Here is a 14,046-nt window from a genome sequence, read left to right as displayed (position 1 = left end):
GGGCGGCTGAGGGCGCCGAGGCTCCGCGCCGTGGCCTCGCGTCCCGTGCGCCCCCGGGGACCAGGCGCCGCGCCCGCTCGCGGCGGGGACCCGGCCGGTGCGCTGCAGACCTCCGGCCCCGCGGCGGCGGCTCTCGCTGCCCGCTCCGTGCCGGGCCCGGCGGGCGGCCCTGCCCGCTCCGGGGCGATGCGCTGAGCGCGCCGAGGGCCGAGCTCGGGGACGACGGCAGCGGGGGGAGCCGAGCCCATGGAGCCGGCGGGTACCCGGCGGAGCCGGCGGACGCCGCCGCCGCCGCCTCAGCCGCTGCTGCTGCTGCTGCTGCTGTTGCTCCTGCAGGTGGCGGGACCGGCGGGCGCCCTGGCCGAGACCCTGCTGGACGCGCCGCGGGTCATGGGCACCAGCTCCAGCCCGCCCAGCCCCGCGAGCGTGGTGGCTCCGGGCACGACGCCGTTCGAGGAGAGCCGACTGCCCGTGTTCACCCTGGATTACCCCCACGTGCAGATCCCCTTCGAGATCACCCTGTGGATCCTGCTGGCCTCCCTGGCCAAGATCGGTGAGCGAGCTGGACCCGCGGGGTGCGGCGGGGACCAAGGCCGGGAGGGTGCCCGGATCGGCGAGTTGACCTCTGGGTCGTGGCCGCCTCCCCGTGGACCAGGGCAGGGACGACAGAGCAGCTTCAATGAAAGGGACCCTGGGAGGGGCAGTTTCATGCTTTGGCTCTTGAGTGGACCTTGGCCTGGAAATAGCCCCGGAGTTTTAACCCGTACAAATTTAGCGATTTGCGGCTTGCTCTGCCTGGAACGCCGAGTGTGAGAGCCCTCTGCTGAGGCTGAGACCTCTTTACTGAGGAAGGAGGGCAGTGGGCTGAAGTTCATGGGTCTCACCTACTGGGAGAGGGGCGGCAGCAGCACCCAGGCTAGAACGGTGGAAGCCCTGGATGCTTGGGAGAGAGACGTGCCTTGGCAGGGACGCAGACGCTGCCGTGCACCTGACTAGTGAGGTGCCTGGAAGGGGACCAGGGACACCTGAGTGCCTGCAGCACGACGGGGACGCCCTGTCTCCTCCCTTCCTCTGGGCTGAGGCTGTCACTCTCCAGGAAGCATTTTCGTGGTGACTGAGGCCAGTGAAGCCAGATGCATGTTTGAACGTAATTAACCCACGTTTCCAAACTACATTTTAGTCTCCTTTGGAAAGCAGGAGCCTCCGAATGGATCTTCTCATCTTCATGTATTTTCACCCCACATAAACTTGTGTTAGGAGTGGAGCTTGTCCTTTATATTTTAAATACTTTTTAATTTAAAATACGGCAACTACTGTTGTTGTAATGATTTCAAAAAGTGATCAGGTCGACAGAATTTATGCATTATTGCGTCTGTTTTATACGTCTGCTCCTTGAGAGGTCCCATGCTCTAAGGTCTCCATAAAGGATGAAAAGAAACATTGCTGCACCCCCAAGCCTAGAGATTGGTGGGAGAGATGGCATACGCCACAGCACTCGTAATCCAGGGAAGTGCTGGGTGGGATAAGACATTCAGAAAAGGTGATACATAGTGTAGGGAGAAGGGAAGCACTTCCTCATGCCGAGGATGCCTTTAAACTAGGTTTTCAAGGATGAGCAGAAGGTGGTCAATTGGAGATGAAATGGAACAACATTCCAGAGAGGAATAAGCAAAGGCCTAAATTGAGAGGGAAGCGCAAAGCAGGGATGGTTTATAGAAAGTGCAGGGTGCAGGAGGTAAGCCCGAAACAAACCTTCGATGTCAGATTAAGTTAACTAGCTTCTGTTCATGGTGACCAAAGGAGACATGTGCTATTTAAAGGCTTTGCAGCCGGTAATTGCCTGGTTTTGACATGGCTCTACTAGTTGAGTGTTTTAATTTCACCTGGGAAATGGAATAAGGGGGAAAGGATGTCCCTGTCTATTATGCACATTTGCATAAACTCATTGCCTGTCATAGTAAACGCAGGTGCTATCTCATGCGGTCCTCACAGCAGCCCTGCCAAGTAGGAAGGGCAGATATTAATACCCACTCGGTAGAGGTGGAAACTGAAACTCAGAGAGTTTGCCCGAGTTGCCCACGGACGCACAAAGCGCGGAGCCAAGCGCAGGCGCTGTCTACTCTTTCTCTCTCTGAGCCTCTGTCACCAAAGGGGTGCTTTCATGCCCTGTTTCCATGACTACTTCTCTGCTGCCATTTCTATTCAATTATAGCTCTTTCTTCTGTTCCTCACTCCTGATTATTTTAATCTGATCAATCACACTAATAACAGCCGCTAGTAGCCACTTAAGTTCATTATCTCTAATTTTCACAACCACCCGGGACAGGTATGATGACCGCGTTTCAGATAGGAGGAAACTGAGAGCTGGGGAAGTTACCTTGCTGCCTGATGGTGAGCCAGAATTCCAGCCAGCTCTGCCCGATGTCTCATCTTCCTGTCTACCCTGGAGGCTTGTTTGGTGTCAGGGTTAAATGAGAAGAGATCTGTATACCCTTCTTAGGACAGTGCTGGGCCTGCAGTGAGCGCTGAATATTGTCACCATCAGGAGTGGTGGAAGAGTAGCAGGGCTTACTCCACCAGTTTTCTGGCACTGCGGTTCCTTTTCCCCTGGACTGGGCTGCCTCTTGCATTTTCCTGCTTCTGTTTTAGGCTCTGCCTTTTCCAAGCGTTCTTATTCTGAGCATTGCCTTTTTACACTTGCTTTTTGCCATCACAATCTATTCGTCTTACGTGACGTTATCGTGTTAATTGTATGGTATTTTATTAGAAGGCGTTCTTGCTTGTGTGAGCTCCTAGGTGTATTCATCTGCCTGTGGGCAGTTTTCTCATCCAGATGTGTTTCTGTTCCCTGGCATTTGCTGTCCTGCCTGTCTCTTTGCCTGTACCAAAAGTGGAGCTTCTCTGACTACTGTTTCCTCTTTCCTCCCTGCACCTGAGGTGGTGCCAAGATGGAAACAGACAGACGTTCGTATCTCCCAGCCAGAACGGTCTGAGTGGAGTGGAGACCGCTGTGGTGGGGTGAAGGCTACGGTTCTCAGAGAAATAAGTGTAGACTTCCAGTATCAAAAGCTAGTGCTTGAGGGTCTTTTCTAGGTGCTGCCTTGATATAATCCAGCCCTGTCCTCCTGCTGCTGCGCTGTTCCTAGAGGAGCTGGGAAATGCCCAGGAATCCCCCCTCTACCTCCCCTAGGCCCTCAACTTTCTCTTTGGCTTTGGAGAAGACTGTGCTGGTACCAAGGGCACTTTTACAGCCCATTAAACTGTGGTCTGCCCGTTAAATTCCATTTCAACTCTTGCACTGGAAAAACTGTTGCTTTGGCAGGACTCATATGACTTAATTGGCTCACGTTTGGGTAGGGTGATGAATTGAGCAGTGCAGGGGGATGTGAGGCTATGGGGTAACAGGAGTGTTAACACATGCAAAATGCCATGGTTTCTATTTGGGGTACTTTTATGCTGTGTACCTAATGGACCTGAGCTTACCTGCCCCAGAGAACATGGAGAAACGTTGCTAGTGATTAAGCTGAACAGGGATCACAGATTGTCCGCAACGGAGGCTCCTGATAGCATTTGTAGGAGGTTGAAATCATGCCCGAGGGTGAATTCAGAATCGTTTTCGAGATTGCTGCACAATATAAACTTAGAAATAACTACAGTCAGAAGTGAGAATATGCATTTTTGGCAGCGTATTGAATGATTCAGCTTTTCATTGTTTTACTTGAGTATCAGGGATAATCGACTTTCTAATTGTTTGGTCAAAAAGAAAGTTCTGTAGAGAAGAAAGTTTCCTAAAATGATGACGATGGTGATGTTGTGTATGTGTGTGTGAAGTAGGTTAAATAAATAGAAGAACATAGCAAATTCAGCCCTCCTTTGAAAAGTTTTTTAAAAAAAATTTTGGCAAGAAACGTCTCCCAATTTGTTTTTCACTTAGATCCTCATGCATGTGAACTCTTATTGTTCTTTCATTTTGAATGTTTATATTTCGAATGAACTGTTGATTTTTTTTTTTTTTTTTTGCGGTACGCGGGCCTCTCACTGTTGTGGCCTCTCCCGTTGCGGAGCACAGGCTCCGGACGCGCAGGCTCAGCGGCCATGGCTCACGGGCCCAGCCGCTCCGCGGCACGTGGGATCTTCCCGGACCGGGGCACGAACCCGTGTCCCCTGCATCAGCAGGCGGACTCTCAACCACTGCGCCACCAGGGAAGCCCTGAACTGTTGATTTTTTTAAGTTATAAATGCTCACTTTGCTTGGTAAATCCTGTATACAGGGATGGAGTTCTACAGCTTGGAATAATAGGTAGCCAAAGAATGAAGAAGAGAAAATTTTCCTAGAGTGTTCTAAGATTGTGTCCTCTGATTTCCTTGCCCATGACGTGGGTCAGTGGGATTTGTCCTAAACTGGGTAAACTTGGGCATGCATTCTACCTCTGTTCAGGGTGCTGGGACAAAGCAGTGGGTCCCCCTGCTGTTGAAAGTAACAAAGCCCCCTTCTGTGTCCTCAGTGGTTCCCCCAGACACTCCCTCATTTATCTTGCAGTCTTGGGAAGCTGGCCTGTTTGCCTCTTCCAGGTGTCAGCTCTCACCTGCCCTTTTCACTTCCTTTACCCTTGAACTTGGGCTTAGGATGCAGCATTTTCCACTTCTCTTCGTCCTGTTGTCTTGAAATTAAATAACTTGTGTTATTATTTTAAGGGAAAGACAAAGCAATTTGGTCCTCTGGGCTCCAGACTCTGCTGAATTTAAAATAGAAACCAGACTTTCTTTGGTTAATATCCACCTGGTTACTGAGATCCTGATCTCTGGAAAAACCTATCCTTGCCTTTGATCTGTTTCTTTTCGTCATATTTTGTTTTCCTGAAGCATATTTACCGGCTGGTTGGTCAGTGGATGAAGCTCATGGTCTTCACGTATTATTTGAACCACATCTCGCTTTGAACATACGTCTAAAGCCAGGTCCTCCTGATGGCCTGTGTTTGTTCCTAATAGAGCTCAAAGAAGACTTCTAATTTCTTACTGCCTCAAAACCTCCAACTCTTCCTATTGGGCCAACCATACATTTCCTGTTTTCTGTCCAAAGGATGACTTCAGTGGGTCTCTTTCTAAAGACTGTTTCAGGCGCCTTCTAGAATTATCACTGCACTCTACCAAAGACATATTTTGGTACCTTTAAAAATAATAGCAGGTGATTTTCTACCCAAAATATTAGTCTTTGTATCAACTTTAAGAATGAGAATAATATTTATCATTGATAAGATGCTTTATTTTTTACAGAATTCTTTCCTATAGCTTGAAGCCCTAAAGAGGTATGCAAAGAACCTTTTGTGTAAACTTATTTGTTCCTTGTAGGGTTTTAAAAACTCACTATAAAACCAAGTGAATTGGATGGTTTGTATATGGGTAGATTTTCACCAATGATTTAATTGCTTTAAAGTTTATAGTTCTGTTTGGCTTATCTATGTCCTCTTAGGTCAGTTTTGGAATCTGTATTTTTATTTTTCTAGAAAGACATTATTTCATTTGTGTTTTTAAATTTATGGGAAGAAATTTAATTTTTATGATTTAAAAAATCTCCACTTTGTTTCTATTTAAGTTCTACTTTATTATTCCTAATATTGTTATTTTTATCTTTCTTTACTTTGATCAAAATTCATAGAAGTTTATGAATTTTTCTGGTTGGCTTCTTTTTCCAAGAATTAGATTCTGGTTGGCTTCTAATTTATCAATTTCTGAACTTTATTATTTCGTTACTCCTACTTTATTTGGGTGTATTTTTAAATTTTTTTATTTTTATTCTTTTTGCGGTTCGCGGGCCTCTCACCGTTGTGGCCTCTCCCGTTGTGGGCACAGGCTCCGGACGCGCAGGCTCAGCGGCCATGGCTCACGGGCCCAGCCGCTCCGCGGCATGTGGGATCTTCCTGGACCAGGGCATGAACCCGCGTCCCCTGCATCGGCAGGCGGACTCTCAACCACTGCGCCACCAGGGAAGCCTGTATTTTGTTATTTTTTTAAAAAATTGTTGAATTGCAAGCTTAGCTCATTAATTATTGAATTTACTTGCTTTCCAATATGTTGACCCCCACCTTACAAGGGTAATTAATCCCTGAAAAAACACTTACAGTTGAAAACATATTTAACATTGCTTTCAGTATTTTCAATGATAAATATTTTTATGAACTCATAAGCTCCACAGTTGGCATGGCTAAATGACATTAGTCTTATTAAAATGGACAAAGTTATTTCAGTAGTTTACTTTAGTTGTTATAACTTCTAATAAGCCATTTTCCCTTAATACATTTTTCAAAATATGACTACTTGTTCTCATTAAATTCAAAGCAATGAAAAACTGACACTTGACCATGTTACAAACAAAACGTATTCATGATACTCTAAGTTATGTAAATTTATCTTTATTGCAAATTATAATAATAACAATAAACAACATGGCAAAGACTAAAGAATTCAGGGAGATGATGCAACCGTCTGTATTCTGAGGAGAACTTAACACAACATATTAGTGATAAAACTGAAAAGATGACTGCGTGATGTATCAGCCACCAATTTAAAGTCTATAAAATCCAATTTGGTCTTTATGAAGTCAAATAAATGCTTTATGAGATGAAATGAAACTCTTCTTACATATGAATTCTCATGACCCAAATGGGTATAACTTAGAGGAATGGCAATATATGTATTTAAGGCTAGAAGTATATCCTTCTGATCCTATTTTAGTTGCATTGCATAGATTTGATATAAAGAGTTTTCACTGTTCAGTTTTCAGTATTTTTAAATTTTCTTGAGATTTTTTTTATTGTAGCCCGGTAATTATTTAGAATTGTAGTAGTTCATTAATAAACACATAGAGATGTGTGGTTATTTTTCATTTTATTCATATGTTAGTCCATTTTGGTTATATAGACCTGATTGATTTTTGATACTGATGGAGATATCCTCTGTGACTTAATAGGTGGCCATTTAAAAATACATGTCAAGGCTTGCTTGAAAGATTGTGTACATATACAGACACACATATATACATACCCACAGAGGACTAGATGAAATTTCAAATTACGGTGTTCAACTTTTTAATAGCGTTACTAATTTTGGGGCTACTTTATATTTTAGGTTCTGGGGTACATTAAAATCAACCTCTAAGACTGTGATGTCAGTTGCTGTTGTAATTTTCTCATTTTTTGCTTTCTATAGCAGTATTTTGACGCTATGTTTTTAGGTAAATACTAGCTCAATATTGTTATATCTTCTGAGTGAATTCTTCCTTTACTTTTTAAGTTACGTATTAACTTCTCTATTTTAAATAATTTTCTTCTGGCTCAGAGTCTATTTTTTGTTATATTCCTACTGTTATTCAAAATAAACTTCATTCTGCAAATGTATTTTTTTCTGTATCTATGTTTTTCACATCTATATTTTCCAGACATATCTTTTCCCTTACCATAACTATCAAATCAACTGGATAATTTTCCTTTAACTGTAGCTTATTAAACCACTTGTAGCTGATTTTGTATCTTTAATTTAAATTTTCAAATATCTGTAGTTTAAGGAGACATATAATTACATATATCGTGCGTACTGATATGTTTGGACTTTGCTCTCTGTTTACTGTGCTTTTCCTTGGTGTCTTCAGTTTTCTTTTCTTGCCATGTTTTGGCTTAGTCAAATTTTTCCTTCATTTTTTTATACATTATCATACATTGTTTCTATTCCTTTTGTGGTTACACTTCAGTTTTAATATGATTACCTGCTTTAGCAGGAGCCAGGCCAGACTGCCTTGGCTCACATCCCAGGTACGTTTTCCTACATATTTTGCAGGTGTATGATTGTTGGTGCATAACTTAAATTCTGAGATGTTTTCTGGGATGTTTACTTGGTAGTGGTCTGTTTTCCTCATGTTGCGAAAGGTTCTTACAAATTGGTTTTGCGTGTTCTTGCTGGGACCCAGGGTTTCAGAGATTGGTTTTTAGTGTTAGCTTGATTTTAGCTTGGTTCTCAGTTTGACTTTCCTTTATGACTCAAGAATTTGGTTTTCCTGAATGACTCTAGGTAAACAGATCTTATATATATCTTATAAGGTGGGGTAGACCTTGAATTTTATACCTCACAGCTGAATTTTCCCTCTGCCCAAGGCCATAAAAAGTTGACATGTTTCCTACCATTTTTCCTGACTATAGGCAACTTTTACTATTTATTTTTCTATTTAGGACAGAGTAGCTCTTGGAACTCAGGAATTTATACGTGAGTCCTTCCCTTACTGGTGTGAAGTCACGTTTCTTGTCCTCATGTAGGTATTCAAACGCCAGACCCTAGCACAAAGGGCAGGTATTTTGTCTGGAGTCCCCCTGGTTCACTGTGGCTTGAAATCCTACTGACATCTCTCGTTTTGATTTCTGTCCTTATTCCTGGCTTCCTACACATTTTCCTTTATTTTGAGTGTGGCTAGATATCAATATTATATGTTTGTAGTGAGAGGAGGCTCTGTGTCCACATTGTTGGATTACTCAGTGACATTTTACATGGTACTTTTAAAAAAAGTGCTTTCTATGTAATAGTTAAAGTCCATGGATATGTCCTGCTTATGGACTATCATAATGGGTTCTCTTTAATGTAAGGTGAAAATAGTATGCACTTTCCTAGTTTTTCAGTATGAAGGATTTGATTATTCTGCCTTTGTTTTATCTGCTATATTTCCATACTTGGATAGAAGAGCAATAGCTCAGCAGTTGAAGAAGTGTTGGACCTACATTTTGGAAAAGATATCTCCAGATTAGAAGTAGGAAGACCCTGTTCAGCTCCACTTCTGCCATCAGCTTTGTGTTGTGATCCTGGCAAGTCTTCCCTACTTGGTTCTTGCATTTAATTAGTAGAAGTAGGGATCTGTATCTGTGTCATCTGTTTAATATTTCCATGGGGATAATATGAGATACTCTGTAGGGAAGGAAAACATTTACAACTAAGATTTTACTTCTATAGCAAAAGAAACTTAGGCCAAGAGAAACATGTGTTCATTACATTAAAGTGTTGTGTGAACAATGGTGTCTTGTCATGCTAAATGAGACACGCACAGTTATAGTTACTCTCTTGCAGTTACATCTCTTAAATGTAATGAATCATAATTGACGTACTTCCTGCAACAATCCTGCACATTGTTCATACTGTCCAAGGGCTTTCTTCATCTTGACTTTTATAGTTTACTCCTGTTTGAAGATGTGTGTATTCCTCTCCCTCTTCAGTAGTTCCAGGGGAGGGCACAGGAATCTCTCTGAAGGCCTTCTTTGTGGTTGTGACAAAATCATATGTTTTAATTTCTTTTAATTTAATTTTTCGATTGGAGTCGAGTTGATTTCCAGTGTTGCATTAGTTCCAGGTGTACAGGAAAGTGACTCAGTTATTCACATACATATATATGTGTGTGTGTGTATATATATATATCCTTCTTCAGATTCTTTTCCCTTATAGCTTATTATAAAATCTTGAGTATAATTCTCTGTGCTATACAGTTGGTGTAGCCACTGTGGAGGTTCCTTAAAAAACTAAATATAGAGCTACCATATCATCCTGCAATCCCAGTCCTGGGCATACATCCGGAGAAAACTGTAATTCAAAAATATACACGTACCCCAGTGTTCATTGCAGCACTATTTACGATAACCAAGACATGGAAGAAACCTAAATGTCCATCAACAGAGGGATGGATAAAGAATATGTGATATATATATATACCACTCCCCCTCCCCTCTTCCTTCATATATATACATATATATGCGTGTATATGTATATGTATATATGTGTATATCTCTCACACACACACACACACACACACACACACAATGGAATATTACTCAGCCATGAAAAAGAATGAAATAATGCCATTTGGAGCAACATGGATGGACCTAGAGATGATCATACTAAGTGAAGTAAACTGGACAAAGGCAAATACCATATGATATTGCTTATATGTGGACTCTAAAAACAAATGATACAAATGAACTTATATACGAAACATAAGCAGACTCACAGACATAGAAAACAAACTTATGGTTACCAAAGGGGAAATCGGGGGAGGGATAAATTAGGAGTTTGGGGTTAACAGATACACACTACTATATATGAAATGGATAACCAGCAAGGACAAAGTCGTATTTTAAAGGTGAATTTCATGTCGTTCCGCAGTGTTGGCATACAAAGGCTCACGTGTTGAAAGACAGAAAAATCAAATTCACCATTACGTTTAGCAATCTCAACTGAAAATGAAAGAGTACACACGCCCACCCTGCATTGGAGGAACTCCTCTAAGGCAGCCTAAAGGTTTTGTTCACCGTTGGATGCCCCTTACGGAGGCACAGGGCCGTGAAACACCCCGTTGCCATATTTCTGTGACTCTGCCACTGCCGTTTCTGCTGCTCCCGATTCCTGAGCTTGTTTCCTGTGATGCAAGGGCTGGGAAACCTGAGCGGTGCAATGCGCCCCAGCACAGTCTTCTACTGTGGCATGCAGGGTGGAGATGGGTGAGGCTGGGTGATCCCTCTATGGTGGCTTCTTTCGTAGAATAACAATAGCAGACAAGGGTGGAGCCTTACTCCACGCCAGGTGTTTGGGTCACGCGCGTTACACCCATTATCTTATTTAATCCTCACAGCAACTCCGGGAGGCAGGCACCATTAGGACCTCCAGTTTTAAAAATTAGGTGAGGAAACAGGTTCAGAGAGCCTAGGTGTCACAGCTGTTAAGTGGAAGGGGTGGGTCCGCGGCAGGTGTACTCGGTCACTCCGCTGTGCCTCACCCTGTCACCCCGCCTTCCGGGGAGACGAATATGAAGTTCTAGACCTCCGTCCGTGGTCTCCAGAGCGCCTCGATGTGCCTCGTCTCGCTCGCCCTTAACCTGGACCCGGGGGCCTGCGCTTCAGTTTCCTGCTGGAGCCGTATTACGTCGTTTGGACCGTCTCAGATTTTCATTGTAAAGTGGGACAAAAATAACGTCCTGCCCGCTTCGTAGGGTCATTGTGTGGACCAACTGAAATAACATGTGAAAGCAAGCTGCAAAGTTAAGGTGAGTGTGATCTCACGGTGACTGTGCACCGCGTAGGACAGAAAACGCTACAAGAAGGCAAAGTAACCTAAGTAGTATCAGAGCTAGAACGTGCATCTAGAATGCCTGAATCTTGGTCTGGCCTCTCCACCTCCCTAACTTAGGGAAGGTAGAATTCTAACGCTTTTGAAATATGTTTTTAGCATATTGAGGATTCATAGGTTAGAGGTTCAACCCATTATAACTTGAGCTACCATGTACATTTTAATAGGACAAAGTTCTATTTCAACAGATTTACAGGAGAAAAGATGTTAAATCTGTTTCACTGTTGCACATGCATACACACTTAATGAACTGTGCACACACACACTCACGTGCACATAGACACATATGCACACTTTAGGACGTAAGCTCCATGAAGGAAGGGAATTTATCTGTTTGACCCACTGTCTAGAACAGTGCCTGGCACGTAGTAGGTACTCAATAAACAATCATTGTGTAAATAAATAACTAGATAATGTTTAAAGATACTTTTTGTTTCATCTCACTTAAATCAGGTGGTCGCGAAGGTTACCATCCATCCTGGTTTGTCCATGGTGTTCATGGTTTACATTTCTTGTCCTAGCACATATCTTAGTACTGTGCCCTTTCCCTCTGAAATATACTAACTTGTATGGTAATTCACTCTGTCCCTTATCATGCATCTGCGTTTATTGCACATGCTTGGAGTGGTGACTTAGGCTCTGTTGCCCAAAAATCTGAGCTCACCCACTTACTAGCTGTGGATCCGGGGGTGAGATAATAAACCTCTATGACCTCAGTTATTTCATCTGTAGGATAATGCCAGTCGCTTCCTGATAGGGCTGTTGGGAGGATACAGTTAATCCACTTAGAAAACTTGCTGCCTTACAGCCTTGGAGATTTGGTTAGCCCTTGCATGAGAACAGATGTCCTGCTTCCTCCTCCAAAGCCTCAGAGCATTATGCCCCCCAAAGTCTCTCCTGTCCAGTGGTTCTGTAGCAAGTCGTCAGATTGTCTAGGTGCTCCTGTCTCCTGCTGTTATGCAAAGGTTTCTCTCTAAATCATACATATTTCAGTTTCTGATGTTGCACACATTTAAAAATCATCATTCTGCTTTTGTAAGCTAATTTGCAATGGAAAAGAAAATGCTTCGTTTTATCCCCGGTTCCTGTCTTGAAACAGAAGACTCAGAGTCAGGTGAGCCCTTCTCTGCAGGGGCAGCCTCTCTTCCAGACCCTCATCCTGACACCCCCGAGCTGCTGAGTCTACTCAGTGTCATTGGGGTCCCCAGACATGTCCACTCACACACAGGCAGGGGAAATGCGCTTTTCAGTAGATTTCCAAGTCCCTTTGTGTACAAACGGGGCTCCTTTAGGAATCTGGATGGGAAAGAGTTTTAAAACAAATGCTACCCAAAGTCATTATTGCTATTTTAAAACTGTCCACCGACCCTCTCTATCACCAGTATCCTAAAGCAGAATTACATGTTGGCTGACTGTACATTTTCTTTAACAAAACACTGGAATGGTGAAGAGGAGGGATGATGAGAAATCGCAGCCCCCCCTTTCCTATCTGATGGAAGTTTCCCTTCTGCAGGGTTGGGAGTGATACACTGTTGGTGTCAGCTGGTCTCCTTAGGAGAATGTGCATCATTCTTTGTGCCTTCTCTGGTGAACTGTCTGGAAGGCCAGGAAGATGCCGCCTCTAGCTTGAGCTCACATTTTTAGGGGAATTAGAAAATACATATGCCAGCCTGCAACAGCTCCAGCCCCAGTCTCTCTGTGCCCTGTAGTCCCAGCCGGGTTTCTGTAGAGCTCTTATCACTATCTGACATGTGGTTGTTTGTTTATTATCCACTCTGTCCCTCCCTCCTCCTGTAGAGGTTTCTGGGATTGATACGTTGTATCTTTTGTGTTTGTCTTCCTCCCTGGAGCTTGGAACGCTGGGTGGTAAAACTACCACGTCTACATTCTCAATACTGTGTTATATTTTCAGTTGTCTGACATCTAGCATCAGTGTTACTTCTCACAGGAGTCTTTATTTTACTTTACCTCATCCTTAACCCGGCTTTTAAGTGCTAATGGTTTTGCCAAAGGCATTGGTTGATTCGATAGCTGATGTATGTATTTAACGACTTTACTCTCTGCAGTGATTTTTGTTTGTTTGTTTTGTATGTTGTTTTCTTTTCATTTGGTCTTCCTGTTTTCAATTTTGTGTTTTGAAGTCACGTGACATCAGGGGGGTTGTTACTTACTGATCCTAAATCTTTGGACAGATGTGCATCATTGGCAGGACTCCGGTCCTCCGCTTTTCCACTAAGTGCGTTAGTAAGTTTGACTATTATCTTGATGAAGCAATACTAAGTCTGATGAAGGTGGAGCCGTTAAGAATCTACATAACGATCCTTAAGATTCATACATTCTGATGTTCCTTGAAACCCTGGTGGTCTTTGCAGTGAAAGGCAAATGGTACGACACGTGGGTGTATGAAGACCACGGAGCTGGTGATCAGAAGCCAGAGAGGAAGCAAAGTGGACAAAAATGTTATGATTCTAGGACGTTTGGAAAAGAGTGTCAATTTGCCAAATAGGGCGCATTCTTAGTTTAGCCCGGGGCCCCAGTATGCCCATAGGTCCCCACCATGTAAATCACTGCTGACTAGAGTTGAGTGCAAGCAACCACTTGATTGAAAAATAAAATCAGGTAGCAATTACCGGCAATTGTGGGTTCTTTTCCTATACTTTGATCTGCTTATTTTAAGCAAGTGGTCAATTTGTTTGGAAGGCAGGCTCTTCAAGGACTGAAAACCAAACAGAAAATAAAACTCTGGCACAAGGTGGTTGGGTGGATGGGGTAGGCTCCCTGGATAGCCTCGTACAACTTCACGATGACAGAGGGCAAACAGCAAAACCCAAATTGCCATAACTCATTTACCAACGCATGGGCTGAATGACAAATCCCAGGATTTAACATCTAACCCGG

The 14,046-nt window shown here is 43.5% G+C and overlaps 1 protein-coding gene across 1 annotated transcript in view; it reads left to right on the top strand.

Annotated features, from left to right (window-relative positions):
* The first annotated feature begins 243 nt into the window (after positions 1-243).
* Positions 244-14,046, top strand: part of SLC9A2 (solute carrier family 9 member A2) — an 87,295-nt gene continuing 73,492 nt past the window's right edge. Inside the window, exon 1 of the mRNA XM_030838694.2 lies at positions 244-553. Coding sequence (XP_030694554.1) covers positions 247-553 — 307 coding nt within the window. The 5' untranslated portion in view covers positions 244-246. The remainder of the gene's footprint in view (positions 554-14,046) is intronic.

The sequence above is a fragment of the Globicephala melas genome, chromosome 12 (assembly GCF_963455315.2).
Source record: "Globicephala melas chromosome 12, mGloMel1.2, whole genome shotgun sequence".
NCBI lineage: Eukaryota > Metazoa > Chordata > Mammalia > Artiodactyla > Delphinidae > Globicephala > Globicephala melas.
The sequence above is the reverse complement of the archived record's forward strand: the minus strand, read 5'-3'. Positions and strand labels throughout refer to the sequence as shown.